General features: G+C 40.9%; 2 protein-coding genes across 2 annotated transcripts; both read left to right on the top strand.

Annotated features, from left to right (window-relative positions):
- The first annotated feature begins 105 nt into the window (after window positions 1-105).
- On the top strand, window positions 106-8,040 carry LOC132955271 (5'(3')-deoxyribonucleotidase, mitochondrial-like). The gene is made up of 5 exons (XM_061028057.1): window positions 106-795; window positions 1,279-1,379; window positions 2,461-2,521; window positions 4,753-4,867; window positions 7,879-8,040. Exons 1-5 carry the CDS (start codon window positions 523-525, stop codon window positions 8,016-8,018), a joined length of 690 nt encoding a protein of 229 aa, XP_060884040.1. The 5' UTR covers window positions 106-522; the 3' UTR covers window positions 8,019-8,040.
- Window positions 8,041-13,947: 5,907 nt separating this feature from the next.
- Window positions 13,948-14,864, top strand: LOC132955927 (low affinity immunoglobulin gamma Fc region receptor II-b-like). The gene is made up of 4 exons (XM_061029019.1): window positions 13,948-14,020; window positions 14,104-14,148; window positions 14,246-14,509; window positions 14,587-14,864. Exons 1-4 carry the CDS (start codon window positions 13,990-13,992, stop codon window positions 14,862-14,864), a joined length of 618 nt encoding a protein of 205 aa, XP_060885002.1. The 5' UTR covers window positions 13,948-13,989.
- The last annotated feature ends 3,700 nt before the right edge of the window (window positions 14,865-18,564 follow it).

The raw sequence follows: 18,564 nt of genomic DNA, 5'->3' as shown, positions 1-18,564 counted from the left end.
TAGTTGTTACAACATTCTATATTTTCGTGTGAACACAGTGAAGTCGGAAGAACAACTTCACAACTCGGAAACAGGGACCTTCCGAGGAGCACTTGAATGCAGCATTAGTGCGTATTCTGTGATTCTGTGCAAAGGTCTTCTCGCCTCGACGCTGCAGTGCTGGTTGTGTGAACTTCTAGGTCGTTTCAGTTAAGGTTGCACCAACACATAAAACAGATGGAATGTTTTAAGAATAATATATTCTTGAGATGGCTACAGTACATCCTGACAAATTGTGCAAACAGCTCCAGTTTTCTGTGGCTAGAGGCATTTCATGGTTGACCTGCCCGCTGCTGTGCAAATAGCCTCTGAGCTAAAGTTTGCTACCGTCCTTCACCTTATCCGCAGCTGACGGACGGACATACATAATTACAATAAAGCAAAAGGTTTCGAAAGAATAACTACTGAAAATGACACGGTAAACTAAAGTATAGCATATGCCGAATTAATTAACTATTTCTACTCGTCGTTTGGTTCGTCATTATGTTTCTGCTATCAAGTGCAACACGTCAGTCCGGAAGAGGGGAAACTTCGCTTCGTTATCTGCTACATAGGATTCGCCTTAAAATGTCTTCTTCTGCCTCGGGTAAGGCGCTGCGGGTTTTGGTAGACATGGACGGTGTCCTAGCAGACTTCGAGGGAGGGTTCTTGAGAAAGTACCGGACCAGATACCCAGAAGAGCCCTTTATCACCCTGGATGACAGAAGGGGTTTTTGGGTGTCGACGCAGTATGGGCGGCTGAGGAGTGACCTTTGTGTGAGTGATGTGCAGAGGTTACATGTGTACTAAATAACAACCGTACGGAAATTCAACTTTTAACCCTTCCAAGTGCAAGAGGCCCATGAGATGTTTTATCAGTGCCCCATGTAAAATTGTTTAATTTTTGAATTAACTTCAATGTATCCATTGAAGATGTGTAAGATTGAGTATTTACAGGTCTCAAACTCTAAAGTTTAGGTGAAGGATTTAAACAAAAGTGTAATCATACTTTTTTATATTGATTATTAATTTGGTAACAGAACAGTTCCTGCTTTGTTATCTTTGAAATGACAGAGCACTGTTAAATTGCAGCTTTTACTATTCCTTCAGACAACCAAGTGTCATGCTGACCCTGAAAAAGTTTCCCTTCTCTTCAAGCATATATACGTTTGCATGAATAAAAACACATATTATATCAGTGTACATTTATAAGGTGTCTGTTTAAGACTTATGTGCTTTGTGGTTTTTTTATAACCTAAGGAAAAAGCCACTAGTATCTGGGAGTCTAAGGACTTTTTCATGGAGCTGGACCCTCTACCAGGAGGAGTAGAGGCGATCAAGGAGATTGCCAAGATGGATAAGTAAGTCTTTATGATGTAGTTCCCTCATATAATTTGCAAGCTGATTTGGCTGCTGCTGATACAGCCACAGAATGTGATGTTAACATATTGATTGTAACTGATAGAGGGTGGTGACCTTGTTGTTTCACTAATTGCCATATTTTGTCAGATTTCTATTAGGTAGATTTTATTATAAGTTTAAAAAAAGTGGAGGAAAACTCAAGACCAAAAAACATGAGTATAAATATTTCAGGTCCAGGCACTCGGGGTGGTTGGAAAAAATAAAAGGCCTTTAATTCATAGGGCTACAAACCATTAAAATACTCTAAGAGGCATCACAAGGAAAAAAACACATCAAATCCAAGTAAAAATACAAAGAAGACCTATCATCAATAAAGTGTATTCAGGTGAAACTCACAATGTATAAACATTGTAATGGGACAGCAGATGTTGATTATGAATTCAATATGCACAAAATTAGTATCAGTATTTACATTTACCACAACCAAAATGACCTTTAGGTCCCTGAAGCCAACTGTCTACTTTAGGAGCAGGAAGGTAACTTCTTACTAGCTTGTCCTTGATTTTTGGGACTCTTGTCAAACTGATCCCTGGGGTTCAGTAAATGTTACAATGTTACAATTCACTTAGCAGACGCTTTTATCTAAAGCGACGTACATCAGAGAGTGAGTACAACACTAATCCAGTCACACACCGACACCAACAGTGTAAACACATGGAAAATAAACTGTTTGTGAATTTAAAAATAATAAATAAAATTGTCCTTAAATACAGTAAAAGAGAGAGAGAGGAGGAGCAGGGTTAAGAGGGACAGACAGTCAGTCATCATCAGTGAGATGAGAAAAAGGTGAACTGGCAGCTCTATAACGTTATTTTAACATAAACTATATCGATATTAACGGTATTGTCTTACCCTATATCTTGTTTGAAAATATATCCATACAGCTTAAAAACTCGATATATTTCCCAGCCCTACCAGAAAGCCCACCTCCTGCAGATGGTCATTAATTCTAGTTATAAAGAATGTGTCTGCTTGTATGTTTTTTAACTAAGGTTTTGTTGTGTCTCTGTCTCTCCACAGTACAGATGTCTTTATTTGTACAAGCCCAATCAAACATTACAAAAACTGCCCGTATGAGAAGGTAAGCACTCTAACATTCAACATTACACCCCTTCTTCCTTAAATGTTGGGACAAATAGAGTGTAAAACGTAAATAAGAGTTCTCCATTCCAAACATCCTTGACTTTGAGATACCACGTTCAGCTCTTTATGAGTACTCGCACTGTGAGCATATTAGATATGTAAGGGACTCTTGCAAGATAAGATTCTATTCCAATGTTACAATTCACCTAGCAGACGCTTTTATCCAAAGCGACGTACATCAGAGAGTGAGTACAACACTAATCCATTCATACACCGCCATCGAAGCAGCAGGAGTAATGCAGGGTTAAATGTCTTCCCCAAGGACACAACGGACATGTTGCTCAGCTGGGAATCGAACTCTCACCCTGGCTCAGTTAGTAGAGTCGTCGCCTCTCAACTGGAAGGTGACGACTCTACTAACTGAGCCACAGCCCCCACTCTTTTGGGAATCACATTTATGTGCTTCCTATTTGTAGAAAAGGTTTTCAGTTTAAAAACAACAACATGTCCTTAATGATCAGTAGGTGGGTTGGGTGATTCAAATCATATTAGTACATTTCTAATTCTTAAAGTTGGGAAGTTGTGGGAAATGCAAATAAAAACAGAATGTGGTGGTTTTCAAACCTTAGCCGAATGTCTTGTCATGTTAATAACCAGTCTTTTAGAATATTTTCAATCATGTGTGGATGCATACTGTTCATATTGCATGTGTTAATGAGCTTGGGGGTCACTTTTGGGCAAGTGTGTACGAGGCTGGGAGGGGAAAAATCGGAATATACCCACTACTATAATCTAGACTGTACCATTAGCCACCTTTACATGGACAGCAATATTGCAATAATAACCCGAGTAAGAGAATAGTCTGAACCATTTCTGATTACTTTAACCACAAAAAGGTCATATTCGGAGTAAGCCATAATCGAATTAAGACATGTGGAGTATGCTGATCTTTAATCGCATTATTGTAGACGCATGTAAGCACCTTAATTGCATTATGACATTTTTCCGCAGCTTTTTGCAACACATACAGCAGTTACCAACTGCTTTACGGCGTAAGCCCTGAGTGGGCTCCAGAAATCAATTTGGAGATAACTTTGGGCATATGACAGGAGTGGGTCATTAATCAGACTATGCTCTTTTTACATTTTGGCTGGGCCTCTTACCTGAAGAAGTTTACATTTTCCACTAGCTTCTTTTAAAGATCTTTCTCTTGAACGTTCAACTGCCACCTTTGAAAATTATGACATAACAGAAAAGTCTGCTGCTCCTATGATGCAAATAAATATGGATGGGGGTAGACCAATACAACTTTTTTTCACGACACTGATTTGGATTTTGTTTTGATGATCCAAATAGATATATGATTTAGATTCAATTAGATGATCTGGATCATTATTATTTGTTTATATTGATAGCAGGGAGGGAGAGAGATGGTTGATCTGGGGATCTACATTGACTTTTTTCTTCAGGCTCGCTGAATCTTTTAATGATAGTATGTACATTAGATGATGAAATACCCAGATTCAATCTGGAAGTGTTGCACTATTTACCAGCGCAGTCTTTCACACAGTGAACCCCTCTTCACCTTTACTGTAGGGCGCGGTCACATTGGCAATTCGTACTGTGTCTAAGCACGCTTCAACCCTAAAGTCCAGTTTGTTTGGCCAGTGTGACCGCTCCACCTCATGCACGAGCACAAGCACGCGGATAAACAACGCTGACAACCTTCATTATGGAGAAATCCAGAGTTTCATGGCTGTATCTGACTAACATGACTCTATAAGCCACAAAGTAGCTGTCATGTTCTCTGTGTTGTTCTCCGATGTGCAGACGCGGAATCGACTGCGCGTCCCTTTTTTTTTCTCGAGTCCGCCTGTTTGTAAACTGAGCATGCTTCACAATAACATAAAGCGTGCATGTGCTGTATTACAACGTGTACAAGAGGTAATCTTAGTCACGGTTAGTCCTGGTGCAGTGTGACCGCGTGCCGACCAGCATGGGAATGGCGCAGCTGGGGGCCAATCGTGCTTGAGTACGGCACGGTACAGACTGCCAGAGTGGCTGTGCCCTTAGAGAGACTCAATGTGTTGCCAGTTAACGATGTGATGTTTCATCAGGTGCTCATTTCAGCACGTCCCAACTCAGGCAATGTGGGGTTTTATTATGTAACCTCTCTATTGACATCTCACCATTTTATTTTTGTTTGTGTGTGTGTTTGTTTGTCTCCAGTATGCCTGGGTGGAGAAGTATTTGGGCCATGAGTTTCTTGAGCGGGTGATCCTGACTAGAGACAAGACATTAATCACTGGAGACATCCTTATAGACGACAAGCCTGATATTCTCGGTAAGAAATACACATTTTTTGGAATGTGTGCAAACAGTATTTTTTCTTATCAGAATATCTTAAAGTGGGAGGACTTCCGGGACACGTTCAAGGTGGCAGCTTCATATTGGTGCTCTCCAACAAGTTTACAAAATAACCCTGAAAATATCTCACATAATACAAAAAGTGCGTTTTAGGACATGATGGATACAGAGTTGCAACAAGAAGTAGGAAAACCATGTCTTCGACTGAAAACATTGATGAATGGGCGACACAAGGTAACGTTATCTGAAGTAGCTCTCGGAACTGATGGTGATGGAACTGATTGAAGAAGCAGAATCAGCATTGCAGGCCACAATGATAAAACTGCTAACATGGAGCTAAGTTGCTTGACCGACAGGCTCGCAGAGGAAACATCCAAATCAAACATGAAGAAGCAGAAGGCAAACGGTGCCTGCTTCTATGTGGACCATTATTAGCCATCTACAATCCTCAAACAACGTGCTGAATATGCTGAAGCTTGAAATTGTTAAAGGAAATGAAGGTGAAGTCTCAGACTTACTTTCCAGTGAAACAAAGGGCGCACTCACACTAGGCAAAGTTCTCTCGTACCCTGCTTAAGCACAATTCTTCCCCCTCCCCATTCCCCCACTGGCCTGCACTCACACTGCTCCAGGACTAACGGGGCCTCTTGTACTTAAGATGAATACATGCATGGCTTTATGTAATTATGAAGTGTGCTTAGTTTACAAGACAGACAAACTCAAAAATAAAAAGTTTCAAAAAATAAAAGGGACACGTGGTCGAGTCCGCATCCGTACATCGGACAACAACACAGAGAAAATGACAGCTACCGTACAGACTTTGTGGCTTATTTTAAGTCATTTTAGTCAGATACAGCCATAACACTCCAAGATTTCTCGAAAATGAAAGCTGTCCCACGTTGTGTACTGGTGCTTGTGCTTGTACCGTGCTTGGGCACAGAGCGGAGCACTCGCTCAGAAAAATTGGACTTTGGGGGTGAAGCGTGCTTATGCAGGGTTCAAATTGCCTATTGTGAGTGCAACCTAAGGGTTTTCTACACCCCTCTGTATCAGAGTGCAGCCGAAGCAACAGAAGACATGGCTTTGCATGGATTTCCAGTCAACATCATACCCGCGCAGCAAGTCTGGACCAACGAGAGGTTCTACTCCTGTCTACATGGCAGGTGGCCCGGGGCTGATGTTCAGGAGTCCCAACCATGACCAACAAACAGCCACAGGAGAAGAAAGACTCCCCGCCACCATACAAAGACAAACTGCATGAATTCCCAGAGATAAATCTGGCTGCACAACAGGCAGCGATAGATCTTTTTAGAGGAAAATCTTCGATCCAATGACCGAAACTACAGGCATGGTTATCTGTGGGGGGGCTGGGATATACGGCTTAGCCCCAGACTGGATTCTTCTTCTTTTCTTTTTTTTTAAAGATCATCACAGAATTTGTGATAGTGAGAAATGTATTATTGACTTGTCTGATCATTGATCATCTGATTTGTTTATGCTACAAATAAGCAATAACCCAAGAAAAACACTATGGAGGCTTAAATCAGGCATACTTAATATGCCACAATTGAAATCACAAATGAGAGCAGATATAAAAACCCTCTTTGAAATTAATAATAATGGTTGGATCAGTTCCTGTGGAATGGATTATTGTTTCATATCTGATTAACTATTTTCTGGTTATTTATTGAATATTTCGAACTGAAATCAAAGCATAGCTTTAAATGAAAACATCACATTTCAGTTTTAAAGTAGAAATGAACTTCTATAAAACAGTAGAAAATAAATAACTTGCATTTCCTTGCAAACAGTTTTTCTGCACTGTTTACATTTGACTTCTTTTTGTTCGGCGTCGTCTTCCCTAAAGACAAAATGTGTCTAAACGACGGACATTACTTCATGTTTTCTTGGTGATATTTCCTTAAGTAAAAAAAATTATCAAGCACACAGACCTGTTAAAACCAACGTATCAGCCACTACCGTGGGAAGCTGAACATGCGCTAGTTAGAAGCACTCTGAAAATGAGGTGGTTGGCGCTGCCAGCACCAAAAAGCGCCATCAATGGAAACAGGCCCAAACACCCTACAGATTTTCTGGAAAACAAAACACAAAAGATACTTACTGTACTGTACAATCCCCGATACACTATCAAAAGATTGCTTGTTATTCCTAGTTTACCTGTCAGTCGCAGTGAGTAAGACCGGGTTGTAACTTTCTATAGTATTCTAGTATTTGTAAACAGTTTTTAACTCAAGATCACTGTTTTGTGTAGTAGAGTAGAGTGTAAACTCTAGGTATGATAACATTTGCCCAGATGCTGACAGACACCCACTACAGCATGTCTGGTAAAAACATGAGAATTGTCCTTCACTTGAATCAGTTTAATAATAAAAGATAGTTACAGTCCAGTCCTCTTTACGTGTGTTGTTACATGTGTGGTTTCTAGAGAGTATATACAAATGAATACCAATGGTATAGGAATCATAACAAGTTGTATGTCCAAGTAATCTGGTACAAGTAGATATCCTATTTACAGAATAGAACTTAGTAAATAATGAAGCAAAACTGAAATAAATGAACAAGTGTCTTATATTAGCTGCACGCACAGACAACACGCTGAAAGTTAAAGGTCAGCAGGCAGTCACAACTCAGGAACATGTGGGAGCACACTGCCTAATTAAGGTACCAACTGAAAGTGAAACTAAATGTCCATTAATATGCCTTTATATAAATGTTCACTAAGGGGCGCTGTGCTATGCCTGAACACAATTGCAGCTTGTCTGTGTAGGTTCCCAGTCATCCAGGTCATGGTCATTTCAGAGCTTGATCCAAAGGCAACTGGACTGGTTGAAGATCTTGAAGATTCTTAATTCAATTTTTTTATCACTCATTTTTCTTTTAATATCAAAAGTGTGGATCACTTATTAAAACACAGGAAATAAAGACGCTTGTCAATTATGTAACGTTGTACATATGTCTCCTAATCAGGTGTGGAGCCCAAACCAACGTGGGAACACATATTGTTCACTGCCTGTCACAACAAGCATCTTTCCATCAGCTCCTCTCAGAGACGATTGCTGTCTTGGCATGATGACTGGAGGTCCATCCTTATCAGCAAAAGGCAGTGAAAAGCTCTTTTGCCCAACAACATCAGCAACATGTGATTTTCAAGACTTGGAGATATTCTTGTCTTACCAGAATTCATCCCAAAAGAGAAGAACATTAAAATGTTTGGAGGGAAGTCAACAGCCAAGTACCAATACTATAGAGACAAGACAGGGAAAAACACACTTGCTGCTATCTGCTTGGAGAGGTCATTTGGGTCACCGCAAGGGGCACCCTAAGACTGAAGTCATGGTGTTATCCAGATCTTAAACTATTTAATTGAAACAAATGTGGAAAAACAGAATAAAATTATTTCAAACTTGTTGCATTGATGTCACATTTGACCTTCTTGTTGGCTGTGTCTGACTAAAGTATGTCTTCTAGGAAATTTGTATTTGTAATCCATTGGAGTTCTGTATGCTCTACTTTACAAAATACATTAAAATTGATGACTGTGTTGCATTATTGAGTCAGTGAATCATGATTTATTCTAAACAACATGGCAGTTCACCATACTAAAAAGTACACAAATAGTTTCCACAAATCACAAGCTCTCCTTCCACTTTTTTTTTCTTATCTAATAAAGATTTCCCTCCCCTTTTTCACACACACAAATACTGGGAAAATATTCCCCATAGAAATACATTTTAAAAAGTAGACAAATAACAGCTCAAACATACCGACTTGTGGGTCTGTACACCCTCTCATTTGGCTTTTTATGAATCATTTTAGTCAGATACACAGATACAGATGAACCGTTCCAAGGAAGTGTAGGATCGGAGTACAAACTGGAATTTAGGGGTGAAATGTGCTTAGGCACACTACGGATTGCCTAGGCCCGAGTGTGAGTGCGCCGTAAATCAAGTTGGCCTAAATCATAAATGCCATGTGGCTCAGGGATCTTGCAAATTCTGTAATTCTAGAGGAGTCCTGCAAGTGATATTTTTTCTTATATCAAGTAACACCTAATGTACAATAATCTTAAAATGTCCAAGTATGGATTTGAGATTTTGAAAAAAATCATGAATTGGACATCATGCATTGCAGGCAATATTTCCAGTCCAATCAACAGTAATACTGAGAGTTGGCTGATCTTGAAAGTATTTGGTGCGGAGTTACATTCATTTCTGTGAATCAAAACATTTTTATTATCAAACTGTAACTTGCAGGCTTTTTTGTTAATAAAAATAAGGTTTTGTGTGAGTTATTACATCTGTTTCATTCAATGTGTTTCAATGGGAGGAGCTCAATTTTCTAATTCAAACCGATGCTATTCATGATATTTTCTCTCCCATTAAATATATTCTGTTGTCTGGCAGTCTCTGGGCAACATCTGCGGAGGTAGTTTGACCTAATTAAACATGTTTTTTCCTGTAATAAACCAGAAAATTAAAGACCGAAAAACCTTCAAACTCAAATTCAAGAAACTAATTCTCCCCATCCCAGTGAAAATGTGTTTGTTTTGTTATTATTTTTGTGTTTGTTTTGTTAGTCTTTGTGCCAACATTTTGTAGTCATTATAAAGCAAATTTAACTGCCTATAGTTGTTGGCATTCAAATGGTCTTCCACAGGTTTTGGCAACAATGATACGATGCCTGTCTGCATTGTAACTCTGAGATAGGGGCCTCAAGTTTTTCTTCATCTTCCTTTTTTAAGTTAGACAAAGGTGGATTATTGAAGACATTGTCTAACTTGTTTTTCCATCTTATATTCAGCGTTATACAGAGATGCACACAACTTCTGAAGCTATCATTAATAACCTCCTGATCAAGTTCTTCAGTTGCTATAAAAGCATTTTTCCTTTTTTCACATTTTCTTAACTTTTTCTTCTCAATTTAATGCCTAAGCAGACTTTTTATGCATCAGCTTGTGCCTGAGCCCTTGCCAAAAGTAATTCATTACACAAAAGAATGTTCTGTGGATCTCCCATATGTTTCAACTCAACATTTTTAAGCTTAGATAACTAATCATCTTTCCTCAGCAGCTTGTTGTTTTTATATGATGAATAGCTAATGATCCAACTACCAAAGGTTGATTAGCTTTAAATGCTTGCCAGACTGTCTGGATTAGGATTTGACTTTTTGTTGTATTAATGTACCGGTAATACATATGTCATACAACAAAGTTGTAGTGTGTAATTTCTTTTTTTGTGTTATTTGGTTAAAATGCCGTGATATTCGGTCAAGGTGTTGTATTTAAAGTGGTCTGAAAGTTAATCAGCACTCCTTAGCTCAGAGGGAACACCTTCCACAGGAGGCTTAAGTTAATGGATCACTTCCAGGGGGAGCAGAGGCGGGAGCCTGTGCCGTTCACTGGACCGTCCCACTGGTCACCAAACACAGACACACTTTCACCTGCTATTTCTCAACTCATCCATGAAAACAACCTCGCACTCACACATTGGCGCCCCCTGCCACACAGAACGCACATTAGTCAGGAACATAAACGCATCATCAGAACATTGGGTAATCACAAACATATAGTCATTAAGCCAGCAGATAAGGGGGGCCAAATAGTTATTCAGGATAGGGACAATTACATCTTAGAAGCACACAGACAGTTAAATAACACATATTATAAAACACTGACACACTCACTACAATTAGAGACACAGACACTAGTTAGAAAGATTACAGAGACACTCTACAGACAAAAATTTCATCACCTTCAATAAAAAACAATATTTGGACCGTCCCAGTGAACCCAGGCCACGCCTCTTCTTTCTGCTCCCCAAGATCCACAAGCCTCCTGAGACCTGGACGGTCCCCTCAGTTGTTCCGGTCGGCCGCCCCATCGTCAGTGACTGCAATTCAGAAACCTAGACCAGAATACATAGACCACTTTATCAACCCACTCGGCAAACTTCACCCCAGTTACATCAAGGACACTTACCATTTTGTTCATAAAATAAAACACCTGCAGGTACCCGGTCACACACTCCTCTTCTCCATAGATAAAGATTCCCTTTACACTAATATAGAAACACCACTCGGCCTAGCTGCCATACAACACATATTCAATAAACACCCAGACCCATCCAGACCCGACAGCCACATTTTACAGCTACTACAGATCACCTTCACCCGTAACGACTTCATGTTGAACAGTCAGCACTATCTCCAGCTGTGCGGCTGTGCGATGGGCCGGAAATATGCCCCAGCATTGGCCGATATCTACCTGGCCCACTGGGAGGAAACGGCTTTCACCAAACTCCCCATCAAACCCCTCCTGTATTTCCGGTACCTGGACGACATCTTCGGCCTATGGGAGGGCACACAACAGGACTTTCTGACATTTCTGGCCATTCTCAACTCACACCACCCTAAAATAAAACTCAAACACAACACAAAAAACATCTGCAGTCGAGTTCTTGGACACCTGTGTCGTCTTTCGTGCCTCCAGCGACCAGTCCAAAACACTGGCCACAAAAGTATATTCCAAAGACACGGACCGCCATGCACTCCTCCATAAAACGAGCTATCACCCCAGGCACACGTACAGAGGCCTGATAAAATCCCAGCTGATACGCTTCCACAGAATCTGCACCTTCCCGGAGCATGTGGAGGAGGCCACCAGCACCCTCTTTAGTGCGCTGAGGCCCAGGGGTTACTCGAGGCGCCTCCTCAGAACCATCAGGGCGGAGGTCAGCCGGACCTTTAACGACAGGTACAACAACCCGAGCGCCCGGCCGTCCGGTCCTACTCTTGTCCCCATGGTGACCACCTACTCTGAGGATTTAAAGACCTTTTAATCAACTCTCAAGAACAACTTTGAGGGGGCGAGGGAGGGCTGTGACGTGCTGGGCGACTGTCGGCTGATCTCCGCCTACCGCAGAAACAAAAACAAACAAGAAACAATTCTTGTTCACACTAACTTAAATAGAGATGAGCAGAATGGGGAAGCGTCTCGAGGCTCGGACATTGGTTTTATCCGTCTCCCCCACATTTTTAACACCTACGCCACAGTCGGCACAAACCCGTGGCAGGCCTTGAAACCTTGTACAACTAATGCAGTCTATGCTATCAGATGTAAGGCCTGCCACAGACTCTATGTGGGTGAGATCAGGAACGACATAACAGCCAGAATAAAGCAGCACTTTTACAAAATGAACAGCGGGAATGGTACCAGTGTTATGCACATTTTAAACTCCACGGCCAACACAATGTTGAGAGCCTGGGCCTGGAGAGCAACAGGGACTGGACCACTGTCCAAAGATGAGCGGCGGGGAGGAAATGGATCCATCTACTAAAAACTATAGCTCCAACCGGTCTAAATGAAAAATACTAGGGTGGATCCATTTCCTCCCTTTTAATGAAATAGCTTTAGTATTTATTAGAAATGCTTTACTCCTGGTCTCCTAGGGCCTCTCTCCAACAGGTTTTTATCAGGGGGGCTCCCGTCCGGGGGGAGTCCTCCTCTTCAACCATTTTAGAGCTTAATAAAGAGCTTAATAAAGCTCTTTTAGAAAAGCCTTGGATGTGTCTGGTGACGGTTTATTGCACTTTTATCCTTTAATTTTTTTTTTTATATATTTATTTATTTATAAAGATCTTACTTTTATGAATTGAATCATGGGTTTTAGCTGTTTTAAATAGGTGACTGCATATATAGATATTTAACTATGACGGTTGTGTGTGTTTTACTTTTACTATTTTAGCACTTTTTTATTCTTTTTATTGTTTGATGTGTTTTAATTTATTCTGAGCACAGCTTTAATTCTTTGAATTCAGAGCACTCTTTCTTTTATCTAATATTTATACTTTCTTTAAGGTTATTTATATATATTTATTTAGCAATGGCCATCGCCTGGACACTCCTCAGATGGTTTAACAGAAGCCCTGGGACACCGGAGGCTTTTAATTAACAATAGAGCTCCGCCTGACTCTCCTGCACATTGGTCTGGTCACCTTTTTATCCAAATTTTAATACTGTCTTAGAGGGCTTTTATGAAACACCATTGTGTGGTTTTTAAGGAGGTTTTTAAGTATATTTTAATACCCATCGTCCCCTGAGTGCCCGTGCCCCTCGTAACGTCCCCCAGAAGGGGACCCCTACCTAACCTAACCCTACCCTAACCTCACACCCTTTTACTAAACCTAACCACTCGGGATGTGTTGCAAATCTCAGCAAGTACACAAGTTGATTCACACAACAAACTGGGTACCCATTGACTCTAAATGCTCTGAAACGTGCTCCTAACGTGCTCCTTTTTCACATCACAGCTCAGTCCATTCATTTCAGATGGGCCCACGTTTAGGCATATAACTCCACAACGGACCTTCCGTTCCTGAGATATGGCCAAAAACACTTCAAACAGTCACCGTTCGAACACTTCCCGACGTCATACACACTCGTGGGTGGTACCAATGGAAAGTCAGGGCCTGTAAATGGGGGAGCACATATTGGTTCCAAGTCTGTGCGACCTTCCCATCAAGAGTTATTCAAATTTCAAACATGCAACCCCCTTGCATCTTGGTTAAAACCCCCTTTCCCTATCTAACAGCCTGCTCTTAATTGAGCTGGGTCATTGAGTCTATGCTTCCCCAACCTAACCCTACACTAACCCTAAAACTAACCCAGGGCCGAGGAAGTGTAGCGAGCACTCACACTAGGCAAACGAACAGGACTATAGGGGCCAAATGTGCTTAGGTACGGTACAGATGTCCTAGTGTGAGTTCTCTCTTAAAGTGCTGCTCTAGAAAGATGAAGCACTTTAAAAAAAAAATGAAGCTATGGCACTGAGCCTGTGTGTGTTATTTCAGTTTAAACTAGTATCTGCATTTAAACCACAGTTTGTTCTCACAGACAGTTTGTCTCTGTTCATTGTCTCCGCCTTATAACATTTAAATGAACCCCTCAGGGTCTTGATCAGTTTGTCTGTGGTAAAATTCTTCAACCCTAACCACAAACCATGTATCGCATCAGCACCAAATATAAGCAGGAGACCCCTCCTCACCTCCTGGACGCTTCAGTCATATGTTCGGAGAGTCATCATGGAGGTCAGTGCTCTTAACATCAGGCCGTGTGAGTATGATTCTTTATTTGTTTGATAGATATTTCCGAACCTGTTTTTCTGAGATCTAACCGACAACTCTTTGTCTTTCCAGCGATCTGTGTGTTATTCCTGCTGTGTGCACATGTTCAAGACGTGGGTATGTACCGTTTAGTTTCTCAGTTTTATTCTTCAAAGGCTGCATCTTGGTATTTTCTATTTGATAAGAGAACTCGTCTCTCTTTGATTTGTTCCAGATTCACTGATTCTCCGTCCTGAACCAAACATACTGCAGTTCTTTGAATATGAGTCTCTGACCTTTCATTGTGAGGGCTCTTATGGATCGACTGGACTGAAAATTGTACATCGGTCCAAAGGGGAATTACAGACATGTGAAACTCCAGTGACATCAAATAGGTCATCCTGCACAATGAAAACTGTTTATTTAGATGATAATGGACAATACTGGTGTGAGTCTGGAGATAGGACGACAAGCGACATCATCTATATCACTGTTACTGGTATGTTAGCATTAAGACGAGATCTTTACACAAACTCATCTTTGTTTGATATAAAATATGAACCCTATGTTGTTCAGCTGGTCCTGTGATCCTGGAGAGTCCCATCAGTGTGGTGGAGGGAGAGGATGTGACTCTGCGCTGCAGAAACAAGACGACCTCACCCAACCCAGCTGATTTCTACAAAGATGGACGCCTTATCGGAAGAAGCTCTACAGAAAACATGACAATCCCTGGTGTTACCAAACGTGATGAAGGACTCTACAAGTGTACCATCTCTGGAGGAGGAGAATCAGCTGAGAGTCGGATGGCTGTTGAAAGTACATTTCTGTCATTTGGTTTTCAGCATGGTGTTTAGACGCTCTGTGTATTATTGGATGGGATTAGTGTTTTTATTGGCAAATTTTTATAAACACAAAGGAAACATACAGTAACAGTTAAACAGTTTCAGACCTTAAACCCATACATGTATCGACAAAATACACAAACTCACATGCCCACACTCAACTTGCACACATTTTTAGATCAAAAATAAATACAATTAATTTTACAATTTCTGTTCAGGTGAAGCCTACATTCCTGGCTTCTATAATGGAACCCTGTTCATATATGGTTCCCAGAGCTGGACAAAATCTCTCCGTTTGCCTTTAGCAATGTACGTTAGTCTCTCCAAGCCAATACACTCTGAAAGTTCCCTTAACCATATTCTCAATGTAGGAGCGTCCATACTTTTCCAACATAGTGCAATAGCTCTCCTTGCTTGTAGAAGTCCAAAGTCCAGAAGTTTGATCTGTTTGTGCGTTTGTGTAAAGTCTTTTAGCCATTTTTCTCATTCCCCTGACATTCCAGCTTGTAACATTTATATCCAAACTACTTTTCTGTTTTGTCTTCTCCATAAATAATTATCTCAGCATCTGGTATAGTAACATCATAATTATAACGAAAATTGTGCAAGTACAAAAATGTACAAACAAACACACATTCACCCACATAAACACACACAAAATGGCCTGTACAAACCCTCCCCTCAACATTAGCATTTCCCCAACTGAAATGCATACCCCTCCTCTTAATTAAACTAAATTTGGAGGACGCTGATCCACAATATTGAGGAGCAGCTAGTTAGCGTAACCTAACCCCTACAAACCGTGTCCATCAACCGTGCACACAACTTTCTGTAATGATTTCACCCTTTTCATATGTATCACCTCACAGTATGACCATGGCAAAAGATAAAAACGTGGTAACATGTCATTAATGAAGTTGAAATGTGACTGTTGCCCCTCAGCTCCCTCTCAGATTCCAAAGATCTGTAGATTCTTCCTTTAGGTTCTCCAGGTCTTCTGTTTTGGACTCGAGAAAAACAATACGTTTGATTGCAGAGTCTAGTGCTGTTTCTGTTTTTTTAAGAGTTGTTTCCGTCTCGTTAATGCGGCCTTCAGCTTCTTCGATACGTGCTGCATTGATGTTTTTGATAAAACAAAAACATGATCTGATGGTCAACACCAAACACCCTGAGTTTACGTAAGAAGTACAGTCTGACTTACTTGACTTTACCAGCTTCACAGGTTATCAAGGTGTATACCACGATACCTGTAGGCGCTGACCTGGTTGATTCTTTTGTCATGGATAAAAATAGGGGTATGATCTCATCCAGAACGAGATCCAGCACCATCTCCTCTGTTTTAAAGGTCCCATATTATGCTTTTTCTGGTTTTATATGCCCTTTAGTGTGTTTTCCAAGTGTCCTGTGCATGTTTAGGCACATCTATGTGCAAAAATTCAAAGTCCGCAGAAACATGGCTTCTCCTACGTCCTCCTGTTAGCTGTAGCATTAGCCGCATGTAACGCTCGGTTCTAGCCCCCCTCGAAAATAATTTGTCAGTGTAGCGTCATTGTCAGTGTGATGTCACTGATCTAAGCCCATTGGCTCGTTGTGGCAAGCCCTGCAGCTCATGTTGAAATTTCCGAGACGCATGCTGAGCAACTGACCAATAACGACAGAGCGGATCGGCAGACCAATCAGAGCAGACTTGGCCCACGTGGGGTCTAACAGTGTGGGCTCAGCAGAGTGTAGCTGACGGACTCAGAGCGGAGAGGGAGCAAGGAGGAGCAGTACATGAAAACAGACACTTTTTTCGGACTTTAGCTATTGTGAACGTACAAAAGTAGGTACATAGATTAAATATGTGAACCCCAAAAAGGACATAATATAGGCTCTTTAATTACATTTACAACAAGGCAGTTAGCATCACATCACTGAACAACAGTCTGTACTTCAGTGAAATATGATGAGGGGTCCATGTCCTGGTACAACAGGCTGAGAATGGCAGTGTCGTCAGAAAACTTAAAAAGCACAGCAGGGGGCAGAGAAGAGCTTGTTTATTTTTAGTGTGTGTTTGTGTCAGAGGTAGAAACACAAAAATTGCCTTGGAGACTTAAATTACACGTGGCTACACAAAAAAGCTGAACATTTTTGATTTCAAATATTTATAGAATCTTGTTTGGTGGACAAAGTAATGTTTACAAAGGAAAACGCATGCTAAATATTCAATTTACAATGAATCAAAGCACATGATGTTGTTTAAGTTGTTCTGAGTCCGATGACGGATTAAAATTTAAGGTCAAAACAGTAATTTCATTCACAGTGAGAACCCATAAAGACCACCATAGAAAACAGCACATAACACTGCAAATAGTGATGACTGAACCCAGAAAAAGCCATATCTTATCATTATTTCCTTCTCTTTTAGATTTATTTTTAGACTTTGTTTGCCCTTATGTTGAAGATAGGAACGTGGAGAGAGTCAGGAAACAGAGAGTGAGGAGAAAGGAGCCACAGGTCAGTTCTTTTTAAATATGGATATAAAGAGATCGGACTGCGTTTATATGAAGAATAATGATCAGATTGTTCATTAATTCAGAGCTTTTTTCTGTGACAAAAGTAAAAAAAAACCTGCTACCTTAAAACCCTTCACACTTCACGGTTTCCAAAATCGACCTTAACAGAACTTTTGGTTTGTATTGATTTTGGAGCCCCCAGTGGACAAAGGAGTACCTGCTAGATAGATAGATAGATAGTTAGATAGATAAATACTTTGTTCATCTCCTGGGGGAAATTCAGGAGTGTCCCATAGCTCACAAGTTAGAAAAAATAGAACAGAGAAAACAAAACATCAATAGTAATTTAAAACTGCATAGATATTAACAGATGATTAAAATACTAAAAGTTTTTATATTCCTAAATGCTTCTTATGAAACAAGAAACAGGCAGACAGTGACTTTCCACCCACTGCACCAGTCATGAGCAACTACCGTTGGCCTGTGTGTGAAAAAGCCTGATGGCAGTGGGGGACAAAGGACCTCCTGAACCTCTCGGTCCTGCATCGCAGTGAAATTAGCCGTCCACTGCAGCTACTTCTCTGACCTGCCATGATGTCATGAAGAGGATCACTAACATTGTCCAATATATTCTGTCCTTTCTTTCGCACGTGTCTCTCCACTTAAATCCTCAGTGAGTCCTTACGCCTGCCTAAAACTGAGCTAGCATTTTTTATCAGCTTGTCAAGCCACCTAGTGTTCTTGTCAGTCATGTTGCCCCCCCCAGCAGATCACACCATAAAAAAGAACACTCTCCACCACTGACTGATAGAACATCTCCAACATTTCACTGCACACATCAAAAGACCAGAGCCTCCTCAAGAAAAAGAGTCGGCTCTGTCCGTGTTCACAGTCCAGTCAAGTTTATTGTCCAGATGCACACCTAAGTATTTATAGATTTGCACCACCTCAATGACTTCCCCTCTGATGTTAACTGGCTAAAAGGGGGACTTGGACCTGCGAAAGTCCAAAACCATCGCCTTCGTTTTTGCAGTGTTAAGCAGGAGGCCATGAAAACTAGAAGCTACAGTCCTCATTGCACAAGTTAAAGGGTGAAGGCACTTTTTCGTACCTGTCTCCCCACATTTTCTGTCCCTCTACATCTATCCAGTGGAAGAACCCCCCCCCCCCCCCCCCCCCCCATTATAATGTAAAATAAATGGATGGTTGTTTAGCAT

This window comes from Labrus mixtus, chromosome 21 (assembly GCF_963584025.1).
Source record: "Labrus mixtus chromosome 21, fLabMix1.1, whole genome shotgun sequence".
NCBI classification, from domain to species: Eukaryota; Metazoa; Chordata; class Actinopteri; order Labriformes; family Labridae; genus Labrus; species Labrus mixtus.
Note: the sequence above shows the minus strand (reverse complement) of the source record. Positions and strands in the feature narration are given on the sequence as shown.

Coding starts and splice junctions, on each gene's coding strand:
- LOC132955271 (XM_061028057.1), top strand. CDS start 523: ATGTTTCTGCTATCAAGTGCAACACGTCAGTCCGGAAGAGGGGAAACT. Junction 796..1,278: donor GGCTGAGGAGTGACCTTTGT/GTGAGTGATGTG, acceptor TTATAACCTAAG/GAAAAAGCCACTAGTATCTG. Junction 2,522..4,752: donor AAAACTGCCCGTATGAGAAG/GTAAGCACTCTA, acceptor GTTTGTCTCCAG/TATGCCTGGGTGGAGAAGTA.
- LOC132955927 (XM_061029019.1), top strand. CDS start 13,990: ATGGAGGTCAGTGCTCTTAACATCAGGCCGT. Junction 14,149..14,245: donor TGCACATGTTCAAGACGTGG/GTATGTACCGTT, acceptor GATTTGTTCCAG/ATTCACTGATTCTCCGTCCT. Junction 14,510..14,586: donor CATCTATATCACTGTTACTG/GTATGTTAGCAT, acceptor TATGTTGTTCAG/CTGGTCCTGTGATCCTGGAG.